At 40.0% G+C, this 14,408-nt stretch overlaps 2 protein-coding genes and 1 long non-coding RNA gene across 4 annotated transcripts in view; 1 reads left to right on the top strand and 2 right to left on the bottom strand.

Annotated features, from left to right (window-relative positions):
- Positions 1–6,770, top strand: part of LOC146471520 (uncharacterized) — a 25,477-nt gene extending 18,707 nt beyond the window's left edge. For both annotated transcript variants that reach the window (XM_085119992.1, XM_085119993.1), the window contains exons 21-28: positions 220–289; positions 981–1,056; positions 1,934–2,036; positions 2,206–2,267; positions 3,690–3,809; positions 4,400–4,439; positions 4,577–4,645; positions 5,683–6,770. In XM_085119992.1, the coding sequence (XP_084976118.1) occupies positions 220–289; positions 981–1,056; positions 1,934–2,036; positions 2,206–2,267; positions 3,690–3,809; positions 4,400–4,439; positions 4,577–4,645; positions 5,683–5,780 (638 nt within the window). In that variant the 3' untranslated portion in view covers positions 5,781–6,770. The remainder of the gene's footprint in view (positions 1–219; positions 290–980; positions 1,057–1,933; positions 2,037–2,205; positions 2,268–3,689; positions 3,810–4,399; positions 4,440–4,576; positions 4,646–5,682) is intronic.
- Positions 1–14,408, bottom strand: part of LOC146471519 (uncharacterized) — a 104,778-nt gene that overhangs the window by 37,399 nt on the left and 52,971 nt on the right. The gene's annotated exons all lie outside the window — the stretch shown is intronic.
- On the bottom strand, positions 5,984–12,165 carry LOC146471521 (transcription factor SOX-15-like). The gene has a single exon (XM_085119998.1). The coding sequence runs from the start codon at positions 11,466–11,468 to the stop codon at positions 10,734–10,736; it is 735 nt and encodes a 244-aa protein (XP_084976124.1). The 5' UTR covers positions 11,469–12,165; the 3' UTR covers positions 5,984–10,733.

A 14,408-nucleotide genomic window follows, 5' to 3' on the forward strand; every position in this document is an offset into this window, starting at 1 on the left:
GATAAATAGTTTTCTAGTCTGGGATGCAAGCCTTCTTGTTACCGACAATGTTTTGATATGACTGTTGGCAAAATTGAAAATGGCTTAGAACGTGGTTTTGTTAAACACCGTCTAAACTGTACGGACCCTTATTAATTTACCATTTTTATATGACTCTAAAAATTGATATTTTTGTCATGGTACGTTACCAGTATTTTGTTTTCAATTTTCGTTTCTTAGATACCGATGAATGTCAAACAAATAACGGAGGCTGTCAGCAAATCTGTACAAACAACCCAGGAAGCTATGGGTGAGTGACGCGTCTCTGGGCCCATAAACTATTGGAAGTCTACCACTATTATTACATTATTATATACTAATAAACTTGGGCGCTATGACACCAGGTCTTAATTTGTAATGCGAGACTAGAAATCTCCTGCGACAGCACGGTCATCTGAGCTTTTATTATATAGAAAGGAGTGTTTACTGGAAATACACCATTCGCAAAATTCCTACGAAACTACATCTGGGACCCGAGTGGCGTATTTTCCATATCCTCACCAGTGAGGATATTGATGACGTCATTTCCTGTATTTTCACGGTCGTTTGTGCAAACAGTCGGTGAAAAATGGCGAGCGATAGATTTGTCTACATAATAAAAAGAAAATTACACGGTGGCTTGAAGATATGAATTTTATTTTCTCGTGTTAAAGACAATATTTTACTCACTCGCTACGCTCGTTCGCAAAATATTGTCTTTACCACTCGAAAATAAAATTCATATCTTCGCACCACCGTGTAATATCCTCTATACATTATACATTTATACATTACATTGGTATTTCCAACTTGAATGCGATTAATGAAGGCACAGTTTGCTTTTGATTTTCCCAAAGTCAAGGCCTGTTAATTCGAAAGCAAAACTGCGTCACCATTCTTGAATCATTATAACCTGTATGGCTTGTTTTGATGTGCTTAATTTACGTCTCGTTTTTCTTTAGATGTTCCTGTAACTCGGGTTTTGTAATCGACACCAAAGATCCTACGCGTTGCGTGGACATAAACGAGTGCCTCACGGTAAGAAACTAAAGAAATTATTACTCCTTTTTGTTGGTATTAATTTTTTTTTTTTAATGCAAGCCCTTCCAATATGCATGTGCAGAGAAAATCGTCTTGTGGAAAGGGAAAGTTTACCTCCAGGAATTCTTACCCCGTTGAAGCTGCATTGAAAACACATACAGATTCCCCAAGAGAAGAAGCACACAGATGCCCCAAGAGAAGGGAAGGAATGTAGAAAGCTCCAGTTAAGAAACAAACGTTCAATTCATTTAGTAGGGAAACATACCATGCTAGTTAGGCCAATGATTGTGTTCTACGCCTCGGCCAATATCACAAATTTGTGTAGCTAGCATTCCGTTTTGAAAGTACCACTAAATTCTTTACTTCTGAATCAGTCAACTCTGGCGCATGCATGATTTACGCATGCTCATTTAAGAACTTGCGATCCCATTTGATGCTCGGTGGCTGGAGCCATACGTAGTCTTTGTGGGTAACCCGGTGATGGAGTAGCATCCCATCCATGAGGAAGTAGCAATACTCCTAGTCACTTCATGCTGGGTGTCCTGTGATGAACGAGGTCATTTCATGCTGGGTATCCTGTGATGGATTAGCATCATGGATGGGAGTAGCAATACTCCTAGACACTTTATGCTGGGTATCCTGTGATGGAATGAGTCACTTCATGCCGGCTGTCCTGTGCTGGTTTAACATCCCATCCATGGGAAGTAACAATAATAGTAGGCACTTCATGCTGGGTTTCCTGTGATGGACAAACTTACCACCCAGCGGGTGGTAGAAGTGTTCCAAGTTGCTTCGCAGGTTAAGTTCTGCTCGCCTGACCTACCTGTGGCTCTAGTTCATGAGACCTTATATATAATATTGGCTTGTATTATAGGACAATGGAGGCTGTCATCATAACTGTTCCAACACTCCCGGATCTTTCCAATGTATTTGTCACCCAACTTACAAGTTACAAATGGACGGCAAAACATGCGGTCGTAAGTGCATCCATTTGTCATTTCAGTTTAACCATTTGCAAAGTTTCAAATTCACTTATGAATTAAAATGCCTGCTTTGTGAGCAGCGATTGTTTTGTTGTTCTTCTGTTGTTTTGCTGTCTGCCAGGCTCAGAAAGCACATAAAAATACGTTTAATTTTCTCTCCAAGATTGCCCCACGTGCAGTGACTTTGAATCGCTGATACAGACAGTTGAAGACCTAAAGAAAAAGGTACAGTAATGTAATACTTGATCTTACTAACGCTGCTGAAGGAGCCAAAACTCTTGAACTTCGATGAGCCCTTTTAAGACCCTTTTCAGAGGAACGAATATTGTACCATTTGTGACGTTATCATTTCCAATGACACGAGATATCTTGGCCACATATAGCTAGGCCGCTACTGGCAACAAGCTAACGGTTAGCCTTGAAATTATTAGAAATGTTTTATAATAAACGCTTTATAAGGTGAGGGTAACAAGAATTACCTCAACGTAATTTTAATCTAGGCTTCTATGAACTTCCTCTCTAATTCAAATTAAACAGATAACATTATGAAGAATCCAAGCTGGCAGGAGACAGACCTGCTTGATATTTCACAAGCTTGGCCAAAGAGGTGAACTCGGGGCTACCTAGAAACAACCTCAGCTTGTGGTCACAACGAGAGTTGAACTAAAGTCCCTTTTGTGTAGTTATTTGGAAACTTTTCAGTGGGGTCCATAATTAGCACTGCAATCGTAAATACTTCGACTTGTATTTAATAATAAGGGGTTTATCCTTACAGTTAGTGGTCTCGTTAGGAGCATGATGTGGGGAAATATTGGCTTGTCATGCGACTCCCGCTCAGAGAGCTCGGCATTCCGAGCTAGAGATAAATCACTCTGTAAGCAATTAAACCGCTGAAGATCGCATAGTACGTAATGTAAGTAAGTGAAGTGAACTTTATTTAAGACAGGGTGGCCCAATCAGCTACGGGGCTGTTATCCTGAGGGGCCCTGTATACACCTAAAATCATTATAGCAAAGTAATGAATTACAATGAACGCTTGTAGTCTAAAAACTTGTGGTCTGAGAAAAAAATTACAATATATATGATTCTAATAAACACTTTTGGGCTAAAATATTACAGGATAGAAATTGTAATGTGGGAAGTTTAAGAAGTTACTACGGCAACAGCAACGAGAACGAGACAACGAAATGGGATTTAATGAGAAAAACAAAAGCCCTACACGTGCGTTATAAATTTTCGCACCTTTCTTCGTTGTACTCGGCCAAACAACAACGTGAAATGATCAAATTCAAGGTTTTGTGGAGAATGTTAGGACATGACAGTAAATTTTCATTCTCTGCCTCAGCTTGAACGTCGTTTCCACTTGTTCTGTGACTGGATAGTTCGGCCACATTGTACAAGTTGAACGAATTGGAATAATCACGAAGTAGTACGAGTAACGTCAACTTCAAGCGACGTTCTCGTTGGCGTTGCTGTCGTGTTCTCGTAACCTCCCTCCCCACCCCACCCCCCTCCCCCTCCACCTCTGTACAGTGGCATCTTCCGTCAACGCATAATCTTTATATTACCTCGTCTGACTTTCGGCTTAGTGATTCCGCTGATGAGTCAAACGTGTTTTCCTTTAAAAAATTTGCTTTCATTGTTCAGCTCGCCTCCATTGAAGTCTGGAAGCAGAGTATAAACAGTCGAGGATGCATCTTTGAGCTGGAATTCAAGCCAGATGGAACTTCTTGGAGAAAGGAACCTTGTGAATTATGTCACTGCCAGGTAAAACGTAGTATTTATTAACGTAATCATCTCTAGAACGATGGGCATGAATCCTAGTGTTGAAACATTTCTTGGGAAGTTTTTGCGACTTACGTTTACCATTAATTTGGAGAGGCTCGAGAGGAAGGCACCGGTGGGACTGCCTTTAAAAATGCAATAGAACTGCACATTTCAAAAGCTCTATTTTCACTGGACCCTGATACCTTGGAACTGCATTGTTTTTTAGGGTTGTTGTTCGTTCTTTCGTCCTCCCGACCAGCCATGCAAGACGTTGCTAGCGGGGCAGGTCGCTCTAAAAATGACTTGGAATTATAAACAGTTTTTGCGTTTGAAATCTGCGATTCTCTTTCTTTGTATTGTTACTGGTGTTTGTTATGCATACATGATACAACCTTTATTTGTACACGATGGAATTTCAAAGCTAATAGCTTGTGGGGTCATGTGTTTGTTTGTTCGTTTGTTTGTTTGTTTGTTTATTTGTTTTGGGGGAACGGAGCCTAAAAGCCACTCTGAAGTGTTGCTTAGCCGCTTCTGACTTAGTTCAATGTTCAGTTCAGTGCGCTAATCTTAAGAAACTCTCCTTGTTTCAGGGAAGCCAAACCCGCTGTGAACAAATCTCTGGTTGCCAGGGTAGGTCGTTTGTAATTTAGCATAATGTGAAAACACAAGATTTTTCTTTCCAGTGACGTTAAGCAATAAAGATATAAGTTGCGTGAAAATTGCTTCAACGTCTTTTCAAAACTTACACTTTGTTATTTCACTCTTAGTTCCAACCACAGGACAAACCACGCCGCTCACAGACGATGAAGACTTTGAGGAGGACTTTATTAGCGCAAGTAAGAAATGGCCTCCATTTTTTAGTAAACCGCGAACACAATCAAGCCTGGGATCCTTTCAATAAATCTTCTTCATTTCAGTGTAGTTTAAAAGTCGGGCCTTTGGTTTTACACGCACAAAGCCCAGTTGCCTCATGCCCGCAGTACATTATATTATCCTAGATGAGCTGAGTTAACGCGAGTAATGATGAGTCCACGCGCGATCAGTGATTCATTGTTACCGAAACGTTTGTTAAACGTGTAGTTCAACCTCTTTTTACTGAGGTATTCGTTGATGCATGAGATATTTCATTTGAAAAACGTAACATTGCCAGGATACCCCCAAAAAGACGCCGGTGCAGGTTAGGTGCATGCATAACATTTCAGATCGATACAACTACCAGGATTCCCTGCAGGCGTGTTTCATGGAGGGAGCGGTTCGATGCAACGACTTGCAACATACCACCTCAGTGAATCGACCAATCACAACTCATAGAAGTCACACTTAAAGGGGAAGTGTCACGCAAATTTGCTGTCATTTCACTGAAAACCCACAAATGTTTGTCTGTCACCAGAAACAACAAAATAATTGTCAAGTTTGTTATAAATTATCACCCCAGTGGAATAAAACTGTCGATTAGTGCCTCTGGCCATAGACAGAGTAGGTCGGAGTTGATTGAAACTTGAAAAATGCATGTTAGACTAATGTTTTTCAAGTTCTCGCATTTTTGTTTCCAAAATGCGCTAGAACAGATCACGAGTTGTTCCTTTCAAGAATTGAGTTGATTTCTTTCCTCTCGTCATTCTAGAATTATTTGGCAGCTGATTGAAGGTCCTTATTTCATCATTTTTAACAAAAGATATCAAAAACCCCATGATACTTCCCCTTTAACGAGAGGGAAGCATTGGGGAACGCGGGATGAGTCTTGCAAAGAGATGATGCATCTCGAATCCTTCGAATGTTTTGGTTGTGCTTGTGCGCATTATTTTCATGGTATCTTGCTTAATGAATCTGTACTATTTCTCTAGACGTTACTCTTTTATTTTTACCAATTTAGGTGGAGATTTTCCCACTACTGTTCCGTCTTCTGCTTCAGCCACTGGACAGCTGTCGGAAAGAGACATCTCCACCATTCATAAGAAACGCATGCAGTGACGACGAATTTCTAATATGGAAACCGTTTGGGCCAAATTGCAAGAAGTCGTAGTCATAATATGTGCTTGTAAAATGTAGAAATGGAAATATTGTAGTTAAATACCCTTATAATGGGACTATCAGTGTTAATGTTTCGCACAGGTATTATTGAGATATTAGGGAGCTTAAGCAGCGAAGACGGCAAACGTCACCTGAAAATATAACTTTGTGCTACTTCGCAATTATTTCAACTCAATCAACTTCTACAGAAAAGGCGAACTATCCAGGAACCAAATTGGTAGGAGTGGCGTTCAAGTTAAGAAAGAGCGGAATGATAAAATCACCGTCGTGTGCTCACGTTCTCTACAAAACCTAGAATTTGGTCATTTCAGGTTGTTGTTCTGCAGAGGACAGCGAAGAAATGTACCAAAATGTAAAACGAACGTGCAAAGCGATTGTTTTTGCTCATTTTGAGGCGTTGTCGTTGTCGTCGCCGTCGTCCTTGCTTAAGCTCCCTGTTATTGTTTCAAAAACGTTTTTTAATTGCAGTGCATTAAAGGGTGTAGGTTAATGTTGTAAGATCATAACAAAGCATAAAAACGCAAACATTTACTATCAGACTAATTTCCTGTGACTTTTGGGTAAATAGTGTTTAATAAGGTTGACAAATGGAGTAAAACTCCTCAGTTATGGTAGAAAAACGTACATGAAATTGAATACTGCAATATGGTGTTCCACAAATTGTTTCTGGACCCAGTAGCGTGTCAGTAATTTGTATGGGAAAATATGCTTCGAGGACACCTTTATGGAACTCAATCCACCTTGTCGCCGTCTTCAAAAAACAGGCATAATTTCAATGTACACCCCTCCCCCTTCCCCAGAAGTCGTCCCCGGTTTGATAAACACTTATATCAGAAAACAGGATTTATCATAAAAGAGCATTTTAAAAATTCCTCTGTTAGTCTGTCTAATATTAAAGTAAATGTGATTTAATATTAATGTCCATGTCAACTCGTTGCCGTACTATTTTTCTACATTACTTGCCCCTGTATTTTTTTTGAGCCGGCCAATTTACGTGATTTTATCCCACTGTGATTACCGTCCTTCTTGTTGAGAAAAAACGGGAGAGGGATGTCAAGTTGGACGACGGCTATTGCGTCATGCGATGTACCACGTGACGTGTTTCGACCAATGAGAACGCCCGTAAATTGATTTCAAACATGGGTGATAACGAGGTAGAGAGTCACACATCATACTGGTAAAATTTTAGCACGTGAAAATGAGCATTCCTAAACTTTTACCGTCAAATATGAAATTTGAGGACAATAACCATCCCCATAAACATGCCATTACAGTTGTAATGTTTACTCGTTTCTTGGAAGGTAACATTAAAAGCCAGAAAGAGGTGAAAACGGAAAAACGTTAAACTTAACGAAATCAACCTCGTTCTCAGGGCTAACCCCTTTCCTCCCCAATTAGCAAGGGGACACCCCGGAAACGAGGTAGAGCGGCCTCGTTTCCAGGCTTTTCCCAAACAGCATCAAGGTCATCAAGGAGTTGATGGTAGCTGGTTTGGAATATCAGAAATCGGATTTTTGAATACCCCTTCACGTCAAACTGATGTTGTTGTTTTGGGAAAAAGTGGATTCTGCTTAATAAACTCCGATGTTTGCTTTGAATCTGGGCATCGAAGAAAGGACTTAGTATAAATTTCAATTTCTGATAATAAATGGTTTATCATTTGGGCCTTATGTTTCTACACATTTTCATGTTATAATTTCGTGTATCAACGATTAAAGCGAGCAGACTGTCGCTTAATATTAACCTAACGATGCTCTCAGTACAGCGTGGGTGTCTCGCTTATAAACATAACACTTGAAATGAGCAAAATTAATTCAGTACAACTTGGAATTCAATATCACCTACTTGAATTAGTTCTATTTGCTTAGTGAAACACCGAAATACTAGTAAGTAAACACTGTACTGACGCAAATGTCTTGTTCAGCTCTTACAGATTTGTCTGTTACATCGACAGAAACCCGACAAGCTGAGCTTTCCCCACATATATAACTACATACAACACTACATAAAATCCGGTGCTTTTCATGTCGGATATCTCGGTAACTACTAATATACTCAGCTTTAGTCGAAGCCCATGTACATTAGGCCATTTGAGGGTGTAAAACAAAGCAACAATTTGAATAGGCTGCCGCATATAATCGAGCTTAAATCTTGCAAGAGAAATGGACAAAAATCCGCAAAGGGGAAATCTACAAAGCGACTGCACTCTTATCCTTTAGCATTGAACGAAGTCCGTTCAAACCGACTTTGACAGAAACTTCTTGGCCTTTAATACTAAATTACGTTACCTTAATACATTTTTAAGGCCAGAAGGTTTTATTTACCGTACATTAATTCGGTGCTAGAGTATTGGTGAACGATTTTAAGCCTACCAATTTAATATCAACCAAAAAACAATCATTTCAACTTGCCCGTTGTTAGTTTTATTTATTATCGCCCCACGATCCAGCGTGCACCATTTTCCCATCTGAAAAAAAAAATTTTCTCTTCAGTAAAAAGAAAAAGAAAAATCATTTAAAGCCAACACGAGGCCTTCTTTTATAATGACATTAACACACTGTTTTTTATACTGCATCCATTTTGAAAGAAAAAATCTTTTGTAAAAGTAAACCTTCTATACAATTTCTTTCAGAAATAGCACATGTATTCTGCTGTTATTTTTCAGTTTCTGCTAAAACACATCTGCACGAAATAAAATTTCGAATATTGATCGACAGATTTATTTACCTATGTGGTGTACAACGTTAATCCAACATCGATACATCAAAACGTATTTATTTTTGTCGTCGTGGAAACTTTATTTTTCTTGAATTTTATGTGCGTGAAAGCCGTCAAAAAACCGAAGAATAGAACAAGGTTTCTTCCACGTTTTTCTACGTTCATGTCCGGGGTATATATTATCTGACCCATTTCGAAGAAACAATGAAGTATTAAAACATATTCTAAGCGGCCACATGGAGACGCAAGGTCTATTAAGAACGGAATGATATTACATCAAAAACACAACAAAAAGCACAGCAAATTGTCGTTTACTGGAAAACAAGTCGTGCACGGAAACTCTAAAACGTGCTCTTTTTCAGCGCATTTTGTTTTAAAGAGTCTTTTTCAAGATGAGGTTCTCCTTTTTTGTGTATTTTTGTGTAGTTGATCATTACGAGCGACTTAAAAGCAAATTTTTTACACTTCAGTAACCGTTTTTAGAAATAGACCTGGTTTCATGGGTTGTTGATTTATGATTGATGTTCATGCACTCAGTACTCACAGCCGAAAAAAAATTGTTTGATCTATATCGAAAGATTGAAGAAGCACTCATTTGTGATAAACTATAAGCAAATCTGTTCGCCAGGTGCTTGAAAGTTGTTTTGTTTTCGGTTGAAATATTTAAAGAAAACATTAAAAATCCGTTAGCGTCGTGTTCAAGAATTGAAGCTAAAAATGGTACCTCGCCAATGAAGCGTTTCAACCGTTTAAACATTTCGCGTTGACTAAATTCGTGTAAATCTGTTTCATATTTCCCATACTCTTGTCATCTGCGACGCTTGTGTCATTTGTGAGAGCCTGTTTTGTTTTTAAAGGAAATTCTGCTTTTGCCCATCGACAAAACACACAAACAAAAGATTTCGTTTGGCTCTTCAGAGATGGGACTCTCAAGTCCTGCCAGTCATGCATACATAAATATCACCATTACGACACAAAACTTTTAAGTTTTTCCTGGTCAAGGAAACCGTTGCCTTCAAATTAGATTACATCGTAAATTTAAAAATCACTGCTTCGTAAAAAAGAGGTGGTTCTCGTCTCATTTTCGCATCATTTGCCTTCCGTGCACAAGATTAATGCTAATCTCCCTCTAACAAGCGTAAGCGACATAAAACTTTTGTATAAGCCGCTTTTTGTGCGTTCTTTGATTGTATTAAACATTTCAAGCCCACATCGGCAATCGTTCTATAACGAGGTGTTTTTTGTTAGTTTCATATTTTAAGTGAGCTTGTAAACCGCCAAATTTTATCAATCAGTGGTCGTATAAGCGCTCAGCAATGCGTAAATAAACACTCGCGAAACCGGCCGAGCGTTTCATGAATATACATTTCGCACCGGAAAATAAATTGAAACCCACAAAATTTCCAGCGAAAAGAAGCCTTTTCAAATATAATGCTGAAAGCTGGCTTTCGGCATTGGATTAATAGAAAGGAAACCTTTCAATTTCATGGAGGTGCGCTGGATAACACCCAGTTGTACAATAAAACCACGTGGCGAATTGTTTTGGACAAAGATTTTTGACACCAAAATTTGCGCAATGGGTTAGAGCAGATAAAAGTTCACACGCTTGGCGATGATTTTCACACGTTGAGAATAGAAAAGTGCAAATTGAAAATTACGTGATACTACTTCGATTTATATCATATTTGCACGGTCAAGCGGGAAATGACGATTATGATCCAAGCGATTTATTTTCCAAACTACAGATATTGATCAGTGTTAAAGGCATTAGTAGAATCCGCTTCTTCTGCGCTTAGTAATGATTGAATACAATTGTCAGACGTTAGGATTTCGCTTAGACAGCATTGTCAAAAAAAAAGTATAATTACCGTTATCCGGTCGATTTCGCAAGAGCAATGCAAACAGAAAATTCAACGTTTTGATGAAACGCAATTCAATCTTTATTATTTAAACAAACAAGGAATAACGAGAAAATACATACCAAGCAACATCGAGTCAATGTTTTACTAGAAAAGCATACTGAAATTAAAAGTCTAAAAAAATTATTTTTACACTGCACAAATAAAAAACTTTCTAAAAGAAAAACAAACTGTACACTATGTTGTTTTTATGATGCTATTAGAGTCACTTAAAAAAATCGTTCCGCATGTATTTTGAACAAAAACCAAACGTTTCTTACGCATATTGCAGTTCAGCCTTCAGGGCAAAATACGGCCAACTTGAATGATTCCTGGTCATACTCTGTGTTGCCGGGCTTGTCAGCTTTTCTCTTGGTTGGGGTATACTTCCTGGATGGATAGTTCCTCGAACAGGATTTTCGCACGGGATAGGGAAGCGAGATGGTTCGAAGTAATACGGCGATGTCGTGGGTGACAGGTACCCGTTCCAGGACGGGACGTCCGATGGACGCACGGGAAAAGGCGGCATGTAACTCGCCGAAGCGTTGCCTGCCTTTGAAATGTGCTCGCTTGCGTAACCATGCTTGTCAAGGCTGTACCGTGGTGTGAACATGGCGGCCTTGTAATCTGGCTGCAGGGAATGTGTGAGGAATCCAGACGACGTGGGACGAGCGTTCGGGTACAGCGCAAACGGCTGGCGGTATGCATCGTTGTTGTGCACCATCTCTCCGCTGCCTGGCTCCAAGCGGTTCTTCCTGCGCGGCCTATATCTGTAGTTCGGATGATCGATCTTGTGTTGTCGCCTCAGGCGAATCGCTTCTTCGATGAACGGCTTTTTCACATCGTCCGACAGCTGTTTCCACTCCTCGCCCAGAATCTTACTAATCTCTGCGTTGCGCATTTTTGGGTTGTCCCTGTTCATTTGTCTCCTTCGTTCTTTGGCCCAGACCATGAACGAGTTTAGAGGCCGCTTGATGTGAATGTCATCGTGGGCCGACAAATGTAACTCCATGTTGCTCGTTTTCTGGTTGTCCGTACTGTACGCTAAATTAGTGGCGAATGGAGCATTTAACAAACGTATTAGCCCTTTTATCGGGGGCCTGATTGTCTTCTGATTGATTTTAATCAACAATAGACTCAATACATATGCTAGTTAAAGTTTTCTTTTGTTCATGCGCAATCGCTTATTGCGTTAAAAGCCTGATTTTTGTTCATTTCCAATTTAACTTTTTTCACTCCAAAAGAGCGCGCATTTCAGCGTGAAGCATATCTAAATTAATTTCTAATAAGCGAAAAGGAAATCGTTTTTGGGCGATTTTCCGTTTTTAATATAGGCAGTATAGATGTGTCTTAGAGAGCGGCGTCAAAACAGATAATTACTTTAGTAACGGTTTGCTATCAACAAGATAAAAGGAACGTGAAAAAAGCTGCACTGCGAATTCAGCATCAATTTTTAACAATAAGTTTAAAGGGTGCCGCCCGGAGGTACGTTTCAAAATTATTCAAATCAAGCATATAAAGAACATCTTCTTAGAAATCAAAGTTTTCTTGTTGATTTCGGGATTCGCAGTTTTTACTGTAAGAACTGCCTGGACTCTGTTTATCACAGTAAGGCTTAATTTATGTATTCACTTGCATCGAACACAATTCAAGTCACTAATAAATTCGAATTCACAGTCTTTCACCTTTGAGGCTATTCGCAACTCAAAGTAAACCTCAAAGTTATATAAAAATATATTATAATGTTGTTTGTGTTTTCATTGGGCTTATTTGTCGTGATTTTTTTTCTCCAGTTTTTCTAGCGTTTGGATTAAATGCTTCGCAACATCTGAGTTATAACTATTGGGGTTAAGTTATCCAAATTGCGGTTTAAATTTCAAATGTATATATACAATCTATAAAGGCGGGGGAAGAAATATTTGTATTTCAATGGCACCACAAGCTTAAAGGTATCACCGAGGGATAAACCTGTTTAATTTGTTTTTGCAGGTTTTTTGTTGTTTCTTTTTTCGTCTTGCGCAAAATGGTGTAAGTTTATTTTTTCTGCCTGGATTTAAATTCTAAATTTTCTTTTCTCTGTTATCCATCACCTCAACTTGCAATGACTCCAAAATTTTCGATATTCGAACTTATTTGATTGTGGTTTTGATTGTAGACGCGGTTGAGTAATTAAGCCGATTCGTCATCTTCACTGAATTGTTCAAAGGACAATGGCGTTTGTTCGCGTGTGAAGCACGCGCCTGGCATTTAAATTGCAGCGTGACACCTGACAGCCTGCGCATGGTTTACGGCTAGAAAATAATAACAGTTAAGTAAGTTACAATCCAAATTGTGTAATACTTAAATGTCACGCTGGTTACATGTGGATAGCTCGCAGGGCTACTTCAGCCATCCTATTGCGTAAGCTCGGTACTGTCTTTTACGCCGATTCAGATCCCTTAGATTTCAAACGCTGCACCAAGTAGCACGGCAGTGGTTTGACACAGAGAGGGCGTCTATATCGACATGGTTCAACAGATTTCGTCAAAATTGCAAGATACGGTAGACGTTGTCGCATAATACGACAATGGAGCGACTCTGAACCGTACGTCGTATCTTCCATGCGCCAAACTCACGCACACATTATTATCATAATGTATTTCAAAGCTAACGATTGGTTTAGGCCCGGTGCATGATCTGCGTCAAGCATGAACCTTGCGCGCACAAGAAAGAAACGATGACTAGGCCATTCCCGAGTTCCTTGGAACCTCATTATGAAAGCGAGGCTAAGTGCAAAGTTTTTTTTGCACTCTAACCAATCAGAACATTCGTCAAGAGGGCAACGAGCCAATCAGAACCCAAAGCAAACACAGGTAACCAGCGCCAAGAGCGGGAAAACGCTTGCGATCGAGTTAAGTCACGCCTGGTTTAGGTTTTGTTTATAATTGGCCGAAATGTGGCGCCGGTTTTGCAAATCAATCACAGTACCAGGGGCCAGCCCAGTCATGGGCTCCTACAGAGCATAGAAGGGTGGTTTCGAATTTATTGTATTAATACCAAAACCAAAGTAATTACTCTGGCAAATCGCAACAGATGTATACAACACACTGAGCCAATCAAAATTCGAAGCAAATACATGTAACTGGCGCCAAGCGCGGGAAAACGCGTGCGGTTGAGAAGGTGGCGCGAGTTTTGTTAACCAATCACAGAGCGTAGTAGTGCAAAGCCAAAGCAAACGCAATATTACCCTCGACACTCAGATGAAAACCGCTCTAAACCAAATTCAAATCAGACGCGAATTACTTTAGACACTCAATAGAAAACCACTGCTAAGTTAGGGGAGCAGCTCGTCCCCCACCCCACCCCTATTACTTTTGTAGACGGCCAAAACTGAGGCCCGTAGAGCCAAGGATACGAATAGAGGTAGGTCAAATATTCGAGAGCGAATCCCTCACTTACCTAAACGTCTGGATTTGCCACTACGATACCAAGAGATGTTTGATCTGATTTTTCATTTTAAAATTACAAAGGTGCCAAAAATGTTTTGGGGTGCTGGATGTGTACAGATGACAGATTTGTATTGGTACTCGGACAGTGTGCCCGCGAATAGCACCAAGTGTGAACGCACCTATAAATGGAGCTTTATTTAGATCCTGAAATCTTCGCAGGCGGCGGGGATAGACTGCTGGCTGGTCCTTTCTCAAGAGAGCGAACCGGCCGAGTGGAGAAATGGGAAGAGGCGCCTCACGCCAGTTCTCCAGTCTTCTCTCGCTCAGTTTCGCTTGTTCGGCCACCATCGGTCTGAAGAAGACAAGAAAAGCTCGGTCTAGATTGGGTTAAAGTGCTTATTAGGTCAATAAAACTTAGCTTAAGCGCCCCATCCTTAATAAGCGCCCTCCCGCGGACCTTGAGCTACTACCCTGGCTCCAGAGGCCTGTTTTATGAGCAAATAACCAACCTCGTTCCCAGTGCC

The sequence above is a fragment of the Pavona decussata genome, unplaced genomic scaffold, assembly GCF_977016875.1.
Source record: "Pavona decussata unplaced genomic scaffold, jaPavDecu1.1 SCAFFOLD_102, whole genome shotgun sequence".
NCBI lineage: Eukaryota > Metazoa > Cnidaria > Anthozoa > Scleractinia > Agariciidae > Pavona > Pavona decussata.

Bases quoted from the DNA above. Each gene is read 5' to 3' on its own strand.
- LOC146471521 (XM_085119998.1), bottom strand. From the start codon at position 11,468: ATGGAGTTACATTTGTCGGCCCACGATGACATTCACATCAAGCGGCCT.